Source organism: Lacerta agilis, chromosome 15 (genome assembly GCF_009819535.1).
Source record: "Lacerta agilis isolate rLacAgi1 chromosome 15, rLacAgi1.pri, whole genome shotgun sequence".
Classification (NCBI taxonomy): Eukaryota; Metazoa; Chordata; class Lepidosauria; order Squamata; family Lacertidae; genus Lacerta; species Lacerta agilis.
Genome location: NC_046326.1, coordinates 26412757 through 26424621, shown reverse-complemented (window position 1 = coordinate 26424621; position 11865 = coordinate 26412757). Strand labels below are relative to the sequence as shown.

Below are 11865 nucleotides of genomic sequence, written 5' to 3'. Positions count from 1 at the left end.
CACAAAAAAGCACGGGAAAAGTGTGAGCAAAATTCAGGTCCAGTTTGGGAACAGCTTAGGACCTGTTTATAAATTCTCCTAGGTGTAAAATAGTGGCCTGGAAAAAAAGAATATTTTCCAAAAAATAATTACCATTATTCATCCAAAATCCCATGCTATTCCGCGCTCGAGCCCCTGAGGTAGATGCCAATTTGGAGAAAGACAATGCAAGAGAGAGAGAAAAAGAAAGTGGTTGGTATTCAATGCCTGCTATTCTTTCAAACAGGTCTACCCAGCAGGGCCTGTTTAGGTCAATTAGTGCACATTTGCCTTTAAACCTACATCCTTGCTTGGGCATGCCAAGCCTGGTTCGGGTCAGGTTAGTAGCCTATGTTACACATGCCTCTGATCATGTGTCGGCCATCCCTTTGCCCTCAGCACTCTTGAAGCATGCAGGCGGTGGTAGCTGCTGGCGGCCGCGGTGAACCACATTTCTCTGAGGCGATAGGTTTCCCTGTGTAGTCAACGCACAAGGCGCTTCGTGTCCGCATTCCCTCTCCACACGTTTGAGAACAGGGGGACCAAGGCCCCATCTGCCAGATGGGGCACGGGAAGTCACTGCAGGGCTTGATGTCCTCAGGCTTGAGGGATTTGTTGCAGGCCGAGGAGGCCTGCCCTTCCACATCCAGGCACTCCACCGCTCGTCTCTGCCAGCCAGAGCCGCATGATTTCGAGCACTCGGACCAGTCTCCCAGAACCCACTGAGATGTTAGCATGGGCTTGATTACGTTGGCCAAGTTCTTCTCCTTGCTCTTCTGTTTGCTGAAGTGGACGTCCTTGGGGATAAAGAAGGTGTATCTCACCCTTGGGGGGTACAGCTCAGTGGAGACGGTCAACACTTGGACAGTAAGTGGCTCCGGGAGCTTCTGGTAACTTTGGATGCGTTCCAGGGTGGTAAGAGAGCCACTGTATCTCAGTACAGTCCCCTTGATGAAAATGTCTTCTTCCATAGCTGAAATGGCAAGGTTTCCATTCAAGAGGTATTTGCCATCCAGGGTTTTCAGGGCTAAATAGTTCTGGTCGGGCCACACCCCTCGGCGACCCTGTTGCTTGATGTCAATATTGGTTGCTCCCGCGGGGATTGTGACAATGTCATTATATCCAAATCTGTGGAGACCAAAGAGACTTGTTTGTTTGTTGTATTAATATTGTGGTGGCCTCAGTCTTTAAACAAGAAAAGTTTCATTTATTCATTCATCCACAGTTAGATAATTTTGTTACATCCATGGTTTTTAAAACTTGTTTTTATTTCAAATTTTAAATAATTATTTCATACCATTTTATGCAAATGCTTTTAAAAATTAAGTGGCATGAAATAAATATTTCCAAATAAATAATAAAATAAATCGCTAATATGTATTATATCTGCTACCCCGCCCTCGCCCCACCATCTCCCTCCTTTGCAATATTAGGATTGGCTCAAGCTGCCCTGGTCTGCCTCATACTTAGATTTGTTGAGTGAGCCAGATATTTTCTTGCAAGTTGAGCCGTTGCCACCGCAAATCCCACACTTGTCTAACTTCTTGGGCGAACCAATGATGTGGTCACAGCCAGCCTTGATGCACTGCCCACTCACACAAACAGAGAGGGTGTCAGGTGCACAGAGGGTCCCATCAGCTACCTGAAACAAAAAAAAAAGCAAGAACAAAGTTAGGTTCCATTGCCCTTCTCTTTGATACCATGATTTAGGACAGGCATCCCCAAACTCGGCCCTCCAAATGTTTTGGGACTGCAACTCCCATCATCCCTGACCACTGGTCCTGTTAGCTAGGGATGATGGGATTTGTAGTTCCAAAACATCTGGATGCCTGATTTAGGATAACCCCAATCTGCTAAAATGTACATACAGTTTGCACATAATTCATTTTTTTGCTTAGTTGCAAAAAGAAGCTCAAGTGTGCTGTAACTGCTTGAAGGGATTTTGAGGTTACTCTCAGAGCAAGAGCAAGTCTTACTTTGGACTCAAACACTTTGAATTGACGGGTTCCCCCTTTAGCCCGGCAGAACAGCTTGCAGCGGTCTCGAGGTGACACGCCTGTGTACATGGGGACCCACTCCAGCAGATTCCCGTTTGTGTCTGTATAGTTGTAACTGTCATACTTTGCACACTGTTGCTCTCGAAAACTCTTGCCTGCAAAGGAAAGGAAAGGAAAGGCATCTGATTGCACATGAAGACATGGAAGCCCAGAAAAACAGCCATAGCCATCCTGGCTAGTAGCCACTGATAACCTTCTCCTCCATGAATTTGCCTCATCCTCTTTTAAAGCCATCTAGGGATCTCTGTGACATGCTTCTGTAGCAAGCCCTGATCTTGTTCATGTTAAAGGGCATCGCTAGACTGCAGCCATCGGTTGCATTCACATCATACATTGGAAGCGCTATGCTATCACGTTAGACCAGAGCTTTCCAGACTTTTCATGTTGGTGACACACTTTCTAGACATGCATCATTTCACGACACAGTAATTCAGTTTTACTAGCAAACCGGAGGTTAAACCAACCCCTTTCCAGCCCCGGGAGGAGGATGGGGAGTGCTTGCCCGACACAGCTTCACACTGCAGCCAACACACTAATGCATCGCTACACACACTTTGGAAAGCTCTGTGTTGGACAGTTGCAGCTTCCCCCAAGGAATTCTGGGAGCTGCAGTTTGTTAAGTGTGTTGAGTGTTATTTGGAGAGTCCTATTCTCCCAGAGCTACAGTCCTCAGAGTGGCTTAAAAAGCAATCCCTCCTCCCAGGGAACTTTGGGAACTGTAGTTCTGGGAGGGCAATAGGGATCTCCTAGCAACTCTTACCAGTCAATAGCGGACTACAACTCCCAGAATTCTTTGGGGGAAACCATGATTGTTTAAAGTGATACCATACTGCTTTAATTGTATAGTGTGAATTTGGCCTTAAACTAAGTTAATAGTCATTCTGTCATTCCAGGGACCCCAGGTATTGTAGTTTTCTGGAGAGGCAATATTAATGATCTCTAACAGGTCGTTCTCTGCATCCTGACTAGACTAAAAACCCCAGGATTCATGACAGATAAAGCAAAATAAAACTGACAAATGTCTGCAGTGTAGTTAACCCTTACAATATATTAGCTGATATCTTAACTGCTTCCTGCCCATCCTTACAATGGTTGCATTCTTGTCACAAGCTATTTCCCTTTGGTTGGGGTGGGGTCAGCTCTGCTTCTTCCTTCTGGAGTCAGTGGGAATTAAGGTTTGCCGGGAAACAGCTGATTACCATTCGGTGGGCATTCCTCAGTGTGGCATGATTCATACTTGACTCTTTGGCCCTCGCAGTATTTGCCTCCATTCTTAGGTGTGGGGTTGTCACACCCTCTTTCGGAGAAATGTACTCCTCCGCCACATGTCCTGGAACATGGCCTCCAAGGGCTCCAGGGCCCCCAGTTTCCATCCACTGCCGGCTGCAAAATACAAATCCCTGAGTTAAGGCCCTGATTCCAGCTGATTTGCCATTGGGAGGCTGCCCCATCCCCCTTCATCATGGCAGAGAGAAGACCAGCTTGCCCCCATCCATTGGCCAGCAATGGGGAAGTTGCTCCAATGCTGGCTTTCCCTCTTCCCTCCCTGGTCTTCTTTCCTTTTGTATCATGTCTACTGGATTTGTACAGCAATCAGAAATTTTTGCATGCTTTCGTTAAATATAAGATGATGATGATGATGATGATATCAGGCGTGAAGGGAAGATACACGATCCCTGTATATTTTTCCATGTAAGTGGGAAGGTGTTCCTGTGTTTATAATTTTGAAATGGCAGGAAGAGAAAGGGGTACACACCGCTTCCTGTTTGGAGGAGAGATCATAGAAGCTGTGCTATTCAAGTGTTATTTGGCCTTTAGTAAGAGGTGAGCTGCCTGCTTCTCACTAGATGATTACCTTGGGCATCACTGTGTCTTGGGCCACACAGTGTCCATCCAAACACATCTTCTCTGCCCCACAGGGTGTCCCATCTGCCCAGGGCAAGCTGCCATTCCTGGTGTGGCACAGGCGCTCCCCTGCCTCCAGCTTACACCAGAGCTGGGAACAGATGTCCTCCTGCGTGGTGTTTGGGCAGTGTCGAAACTCCTTGCCAAAGATCTGCTGGCACTGATGATCAAGGTTGTATAGGGGGACTTGACCCGGAAGGTCTGTGGGGAGGGCAATGGGTTCGGCAGGTTTGTCAAGCAGGCAGTCACCTGGCGAGGGAGAGAGGTAAAGAAGGTCACACCAAAGGCTACTTTTTATTCATTTCAATAATGAATAATAAGGATTTCAAAGGATGGTTGTATTTTAGCTTGCATGTTGTTTAGGAAAGTGTGAATCAGGTAGGCATGCCTTTAAATGTGTACTGAACCAGCTTCCCAGCTACTGCACAGCCAAAGTCAAATTGCATACATAACAAAAGAAGTCTGTATTCCAATTGGAAACATCACCAAATCCAGAGAAGCTAAGGATTTCCTTGCATAAGAACAACCTGCTGGATCACGCCAATGACCCAATGAGTCCAGCATTCTGTTCTCACAGTGGCCAAGCAGATAGATGCTTGTGGGGAACTCACAAGCAGGACTTGAGCACAGGGGCACTTTCCCCTCCTGTGGTTTCCAGTAACTGGTGTTCAGAAGCATTGGTGCCCCCTACCATAATGGCTAATAGCCACCCACTCTCCTCCATAAATTTGCCCAATCTGGAGGCTACCTCCTGTGGGAGCAACCTTCACAGTTTAACTATGTGCTGCATGAAGAAGTACTTTGCTTTACCTGTCCTAAAAATCACAAAACTGTAGCACATGAAAAGTTGCAAAAGTGTTTAGATTCTGATGCATGGCCTATCTTGAGTCTGGCATTGACTAAATGACTCGTGCAACTGAAGAGGGAGAAACCACAATATTGTCAGAGGATGGTGTACCCCGAGATGTAATCTTGACATTACCAAGGAGTTTCTAATAGCCATTCTCAAAAGATGGATGGGCATCAATGGGACTGTCCCAGCAGACATCTGAAAAGGATAGCAAGTTTGATACCTACCGTGCCCTCCATCCAGAAATTCTGTGATGTGCATGGCACTGCAAGGGGACCATGGCAGAGTCTTGTTTAAGTGGATGAACAGGGGGGCCATCATGTGATGCTTCCCTAAGGTCCCAAAGTTCTTCTCACAGGCCTTGGAATCATCATGAGGCATGCTGAGTACATGCCCTGGAATGAAAGAGCATAGAAACAGGAGGTGAATGAGCTATTCCTGCCTTTCTGAACGGACAATTGTCCTTGGAGGTGGCTTCATTGCCCTAAGTCCTTTGCAACGTCTCTCCCATCCCCAAACAAAGTGCTGTAATGCCCTAGTAAACTTCTTTCCAAGTCTGCCATTTGAAAGCTGTGCTCACCCTGTACAAAAAAAGCCACTGAAAATAAAAAGTTACCCTAAAACAAAGCTTCGATTTTCAGCGCCATGATCACCATTATGCAATAAGAAAAGCTGGATTTTGAAACCTGCAATTTGCAAAGCTGCAGGTTTTCTATTTTTTGCAGCCCTCTTCTGCAACATTGGCGTACTGCATAGTTAATTATAGAACAGTGCGCATGGCAATGAAAAACTTGTTCAGCAACTACTTGGGAAACGACTGCAGCTCAGTGATTGGGAACATGCCATGCAGGCAGAGAGTTTCAGGTTCAATTCTCATCACAGGACTGGGAAAGTTTTTTGGCAGCCACTGACAGTCAGTGCAGACAATACTGAAGCAGATGACCAGTGTTCAGACTCCGTAAAAGATAGCTTCTGAGATTCTATTGGCTTCCTAAATTTCAGCAGTCATTGTTTAAATATATGCAAGCTTATATTTCCAACTATGAGGGCTAGAAAAGGGTGGTGGTTTTTTAAAAAGAATGGCACTATGATGGGCTTCCTCCCGTCTGCTGTGCACATCAATATGGGCATGGTAACTACCTAGTTCATGGGCCAAGGTGTAGGCTGCCTGGAGACCCTCATCTTCTATCACAGAACAGCTCTTGTTTGGGTTGCACATGGTGCCTGTCTCAGCCACTCCGAGGGTCCTGCAGCCCTGGTGTCCACAGAAATCCTGTGAGTGAGAAAATGAAACAGAAACTAGTACACAAAGGAAACGGAGCCACCATCACCCCCAATGGACCTCTCACGTTGTTGTTCATTCGTTCAGTCGTGTCCGACTCTTCGTGACCCCATGGACCAGAGCATGCCAGGCACGCCTATCTTTCACTGCCTCCCACAGTTTGGCCAAACTCATGCTAGTCGCTTCGAGAACACTGTCCAACCATCTCATTCTCTGTCGTCCCCTTCTCCTTGTGCCCTCCATCTTTCCCAACATCAGGGTCTTTTCTAGGGAGTCTTCTCTTTTCATGAGGTGGCCAAAGTACTGGAGCCTCAACTTCAGGATCTGTCCTTCCAGTGAGCACTCAGGGCTGATTTCTTTTAGGATGGATAAGTTTGATCTTTTTGCAGTCCATGGGACTCTCAATAGTCTCCTCCAGCACCATAATGGACCTCTGACACAACAATGTAAATGAACAGATCGTTCCACACTTGAAAGGAACTGATGTTTCAGTGGGGCAGCACCTACCTTCTGGAACTCCCTTCCCCTTGACATCAAGGCAATCAGTATTTTCATGCTGGTTCTAAATGTGTTTTATTGTATTAAAACTATTGTTTTGTATGTATTATAACTATTGTTTCTTCTGTTCTTCTTTTTCTAACTTTCCTTTTCTTTTCTCACACTTATCCTTTCTCTTTTCCTTTCCTCTTTCTCCTTTTCTTTTTTATTAATACTGTAGCAATATTGAAAACTTTGTGTATATGTGTGTAATTGCAATGCTTCGTCTTGATTTTGTAAAAAATTATGCTAAAATAATAAAGTATTTGTAAAAAAGAATTTGTTTTTATTACTTTGTGTTTTAAAATTGTTTTTAAAATTGTAAGTTGCCTTGAATCCCAACTTGGGATTTTTTTAAATTTATAGCCCTGAGGTTTTTCTTAGGTCTACTTGTTTTTTAACTTCTGATTTTTACCAATAATTTTAATGTATATTTTATGTAAACCACTGGGAGTTTAAAAAAAACCCCACACCAATTAAGCGGTATATAAATCCTGTTTTTTAAAAGCAATAGTGAGGAAGCTCACCTAATAGCTATTCTGTTATCTTTTTAGTGCCAGGGAAAGACCTTGTCATTCTCCAAGGGCTTTTTGATCTTAGAATTTGTTAATTCTTTTAAGCCACTGTGAGGGTTTTTTCATAGAATTGTAGAATTTTAGATTTGGACGGTACCCCCCCAAGGGTCATCGAGTCCAACTGCCTGCAATGCAGGAATCACAGCTCAAGAGTTCCTAGTAGACAGCCTCCAGTGAAGGAGTCCACCACTCTCTGCCTTCCTCTCTTAGTGATTTGTTGTATGTTTCAGTTGCTGGCTTTGCTATATTATTTTATCCAACGGTATTGTTTTCAGTCTTCCTGTTAGTCCAGCCTTCTAAACAAACCCTTATGTCAGGCATCCCCAAACTTGGCCCTCTAGCTGTTTTGGGACTACAATTCCCATCATCCCTGACCACTGGTCCTGTTAGCTAGGGATGATGGGAGTTGTAGTCCCAAAACAACTCTGAGTTTGGGGATGCCTGCCTTACGTCTTCGGGTGTGTGTGTGTGTGTCACCCCTAATAGATATTTACTGCAAGTGTACTCTTATTTCGGACATTTTGATATGAATACAGATGCTCTTTCCTGCTCTGCATACAGTTCAGACTTCTAACGGTCATTTTTCTGGTGGCCTATTGCAAAGAGGAAAAATGGCAACGTAACAAAGGGTGCTTCCTTCCAGATGACCTCTTTATTGAACCTTCACCCTGGTTTGTTTGCAGGGAGATTAGACAACGTTGGCCTCTGAGCACTTCCGTCTACACACCTGACTGCAAGCGTTTACACACCTGTCTCGTTAGCAAGACTGCCGTGTCATAGTGCTCCGGGAGACGGTCACTTGCAGGGTTGAACTGCTGCTGCCACTCGCAGAAGTTCCGTAGCATGAGCCCTCCGTTGTCAGACACTTCTGGCCCAACCTTCTCATCTTCCACCACCACCACCTTCACCACCACCAAACTGATGGAGTTCTTCAGGCTGGGGTGCTTGTAGATCTGAGCAGCCACCGACATCAAGGTGAGGATGTGATTCTGAAACACAGAAGCAGCCAAGGGGGTCAAGGCAGGGGATGATATTTCATTCTTCATTCAGGGGGTGATACTCTGCATTCTACAGAGGGATCTATTTTGAAGGTTTGGTTTGGAAGCCGTGAGCTGGTACAGAAGTATCCACAATGCATTACAAAAAGAGAAGGGCAAGTTGTGTTTTTGGTTGCTCTTAAATATTCCTTGGGTGGTGGCTCTGTGGTCTAAACCACAAAGCCTAGGGCTTGCCGATCAGATGGTCGGCGGTTTGAATCCCCACGACGGGGTGAGCTCCCTTTGCTCGGTCCCAGCTCCTGCCCACCTAGCAGTTCGAAAGCACTTCAAAAGTGCAAGTAGATAAATAGGTACCACTCCGGCGGGAAGGTAAACAGCATTTCTGTGCGCTGCTCTGGTTCGCCAGAAGCGGCTTAGTCATGCTGGCCACATGACCCGGAAGCTGTCTGTGGTCAAACGCCGGCTCCCTCGGCCTATAGAGCGAGATGAGCGCGCAACCCCAGAGTCGTCCGCGACTGGACCTAACAGTCAGGGGTACCTTTACCCTTACCTTTAAATATTCCTTAGGGCAGGGATGGGGAACCTGTGCCCTCCAAATGTTGCTGGACAGCAACTCCTATCATCCCTGACCATGGACAGTCATGACAGCTGCTGATGGGAGTTGGAGTCAGCCAAATCTGGAGTACGAATTGTGCTTTATACAATGAATAGGGGTGTGAAGGAGATATCACACAGATTGTATTTAAAATATTGATTCCAAGCCATTTTTGCCTCCATTCTAACTGAAAGGCAATTTAAAGTTTCAAAGAATATGCATACTGAGCTGTAAAAAAAATATAAGAAAGTCCAGAGACATGTAACAGGCAGCTTAATCCTGGGTGCAAATAATTTAAGCCACCCTTCTTTTTGTGACTTCCTTCCCACCCCTCCAAAACAATCCGGATAGGATTGTTTGCTTTGCAGAGGCACCTACAGCAAATGTTTGCCTTACAGGATCAATTTGCCTTCAGTAAAGAGGACTATTCACGTTCCAGAAGCCTTTGTTTTTTTTTTATTAAAGATTTTCTTGATTTACAAAAGTGTGTGCAGTGTCTGTCTTGTTTTTCCCCCCATGTAACATTTTTACAAATCAGTTTTGGTTGTTGAGACATTAGGGAGAAAAGGGGGAAAGAGGTGGGGGGGATGGGTGGGGTGGGGTGACAATGTTTCTATTTTACTTAATATATGTAGGGTTTGGTGTCAGCGTTGTTTGTGTAGGTTCTCTGTTATTTGCTTGTGCATCTTTGGCGGTGAGAGAGGTCGGGGTTGGCGTAGCGTGTGATTGTTCATTTGTGGTTGACTGTGGTGATCTTTAGTTTCCTGTGTGAGTGGGGTGGGTGGGTGTTTTTGATCAGGCTAGCCATATTGATTTGTATGCTGTCGGTAGATTTTTGTCATTGTCTTGTTGGGCTGTGTGTGTGATGGAGGGGAACCATACCGGGGTGAAGGTGTCTTCTTCTGTTTGTCCCCGTGTCAGTTTCAGGTTACTGGTTAGTTTTTCTAGTAGGGCTGTTTCCCATACTACTTGGTACCATTGGTCCATGTTTACTCCTGACAGGTCTTTCCAGTGTCTGGTTATGATGTTTCTGGCTGCTGAGGGTAGATGGATTATGAGTTCTTTGTGTTGTAAGTGGGGATTATTGTCTTGGAAGATGTTCCAGAAGCGCCCCCCCCCAGCAAGATGCTCTCTTCTTTAATGACTCAGAAGGATGCATTGTCTAGCCTAAGATAACCTGTTGAAACTTCATAAGGTAAAGGTAAAGGACCCCTGAACAGTTAAGTCCAGTCAAAGGCGACTATGGGGTGCGGTACTCATCTCACTTTTCTGGCCGAGGGAGCTGGTGTTTGTCCACAGACAGCTTTCCGGGTCATGGCCAGCATGACTAAACAGCTACTGGCGCACGGAGGGCTGTGATGAGTACCAGAGCACACGGAAACACCATTTACCTTCCTGCCATAGCGGTACCTATTTATCTACTTGCACTGGTGTGCTTTTGAAGTGCTAGGTTGGCAGAAGCTGGGACAGAGCAACGGGAGCTCACTCGGATTCAAACCACCAACCTTCCAGTTGGCAAGCCCAAGAGGCTCAGTGGTTTAGACCACAGCGCCACCCGCGTCCCTGAAACTTTGTGTCTGATACTAGTAGCGGTGGGAGAATCTTGCAATTTCAGTTCTCTCCCTTTCTCCTTTTTCCAATCTTAAGCTTACTTCTCCACATTTATATGTCGGTTTGCCATAACAACAACAACAACAACAACAACAACAACAACAACCTCCTGAAAATTAACCTATTTAGGTGCAAATTTCTCTGAATATACACATTTTCAATGCAATTTGCCTAACTGTATTTTTGCCAAGCCATTCTCCCTAATAATACATTTTGGTACAACATCTTCACTAATTTGTGCATTTCATGCACATTTTACTCAGATATATGCTGCTTGGCTGGAGATCTGCATTGCAAAGTTCAGAAGTGCAAACTCTGAAGGATGTCTGTGTGTCGGGTCTGTGTGCCATTTCAGGTGAGTCTTGCATGTGAACTGAATTGAATTCCTCCCTCATCTCTAGCTACTAGTGACATGGTTTTCCCTACCTTGGCAAATACAGTTGAACACAGCAAGAGAAATGGAAGGCATCAAAAGATAATTGACTTGACACCCCCAATCCCCCCTGATATTGATAATTCTACTGTCTGAACGGCAATGTACCACAAGTAAGAGATCAGAAGCAGTAAAAAAGAGAGAGATGGTTATAAGGGTTGCCAATATTGGGGGGCTGTGGACACATTTGCAAAGCTGGGAAACTGTTGAGGGCACCACACACCACACACACACACACACACACACACACACTGCCACCTGTTCTATTGGCTGCAATAGAATGCTTCATTTGAATCTAATTTCATTGTGTGGGAGGGACTCTTACTGACTGGTGTTGACTTCAAGCCAGCATGGGATTAGCTACACTCCAGAGTTTCCAGTCAGGAACTCTGGAGCGTAGCTGATCTCTGCCAAAAATGGGGCTTGATTGGTGCTGACTTGAAGCCCCACGTTCAGCAGGGACAGGCTCCACTCAAGAGCTCCCAAGTAGAATCAATCTCAGCAGGATTGCCCTTGGTGCCAAACTTAAACAGTGACAAACACAAGCCTCACTTGCCAAAGAACAATCACAGCACAGCAGAAGAGGGCTTTTGCCTTCATACCCTGCTTGTGAGTTTTCCAGAGACATCTGCATCTGTAAGGAAGGGCCATGAAGCTCCTTGGTTCAGTCCTTGGCATCTCAAGGTAGGGTTGGGAGAGAACCCTTCCTGAAACTCTGGAGACTTTTTGTCAGGCAGTGTAGATCAGGGATTGCCCATGTGTTCTGAAGACATCACAGTCTACAGTTCCCATCATTCCTGCCCACTGGCCATGGTGGCTGTGGCTGATGGGCATTGTAGTCCAACACATCTGGAGGACACCATGTTGGCTACCCATGGTGTTGGTTGGCATCCATTTGTCTCAGGAGACAAATGCAGGTGTGTGCCTTTGGGGGTGAAATCTAATTGTTGGAAGGTCACAGCATCTGCTGTAGAGACTGATGTGGGAGAGATACGTTTTGTTGC

The 11865-nt window shown here is 45.6% G+C and overlaps 1 protein-coding gene across 1 annotated transcript in view; it reads right to left on the bottom strand.

Moving 5' to 3' along the window:
• Positions 1–232: 232 nt before the first annotated feature.
• ADAMTS8 (ADAM metallopeptidase with thrombospondin type 1 motif 8) overlaps positions 233–11865 on the bottom strand; it is a 30839-nt gene continuing 19206 nt past the window's right edge. The window contains exons 2-9 of the mRNA XM_033172084.1: positions 7974–8213; positions 5971–6103; positions 5058–5225; positions 3931–4229; positions 3275–3458; positions 1995–2170; positions 1485–1660; positions 233–1146 (exon numbers count right to left, since the gene is read on the bottom strand). Coding sequence (XP_033027975.1) covers positions 414–1146; positions 1485–1660; positions 1995–2170; positions 3275–3458; positions 3931–4229; positions 5058–5225; positions 5971–6103; positions 7974–8213 — 2109 coding nt within the window. The 3' untranslated portion in view covers positions 233–413. The remainder of the gene's footprint in view (positions 1147–1484; positions 1661–1994; positions 2171–3274; positions 3459–3930; positions 4230–5057; positions 5226–5970; positions 6104–7973; positions 8214–11865) is intronic.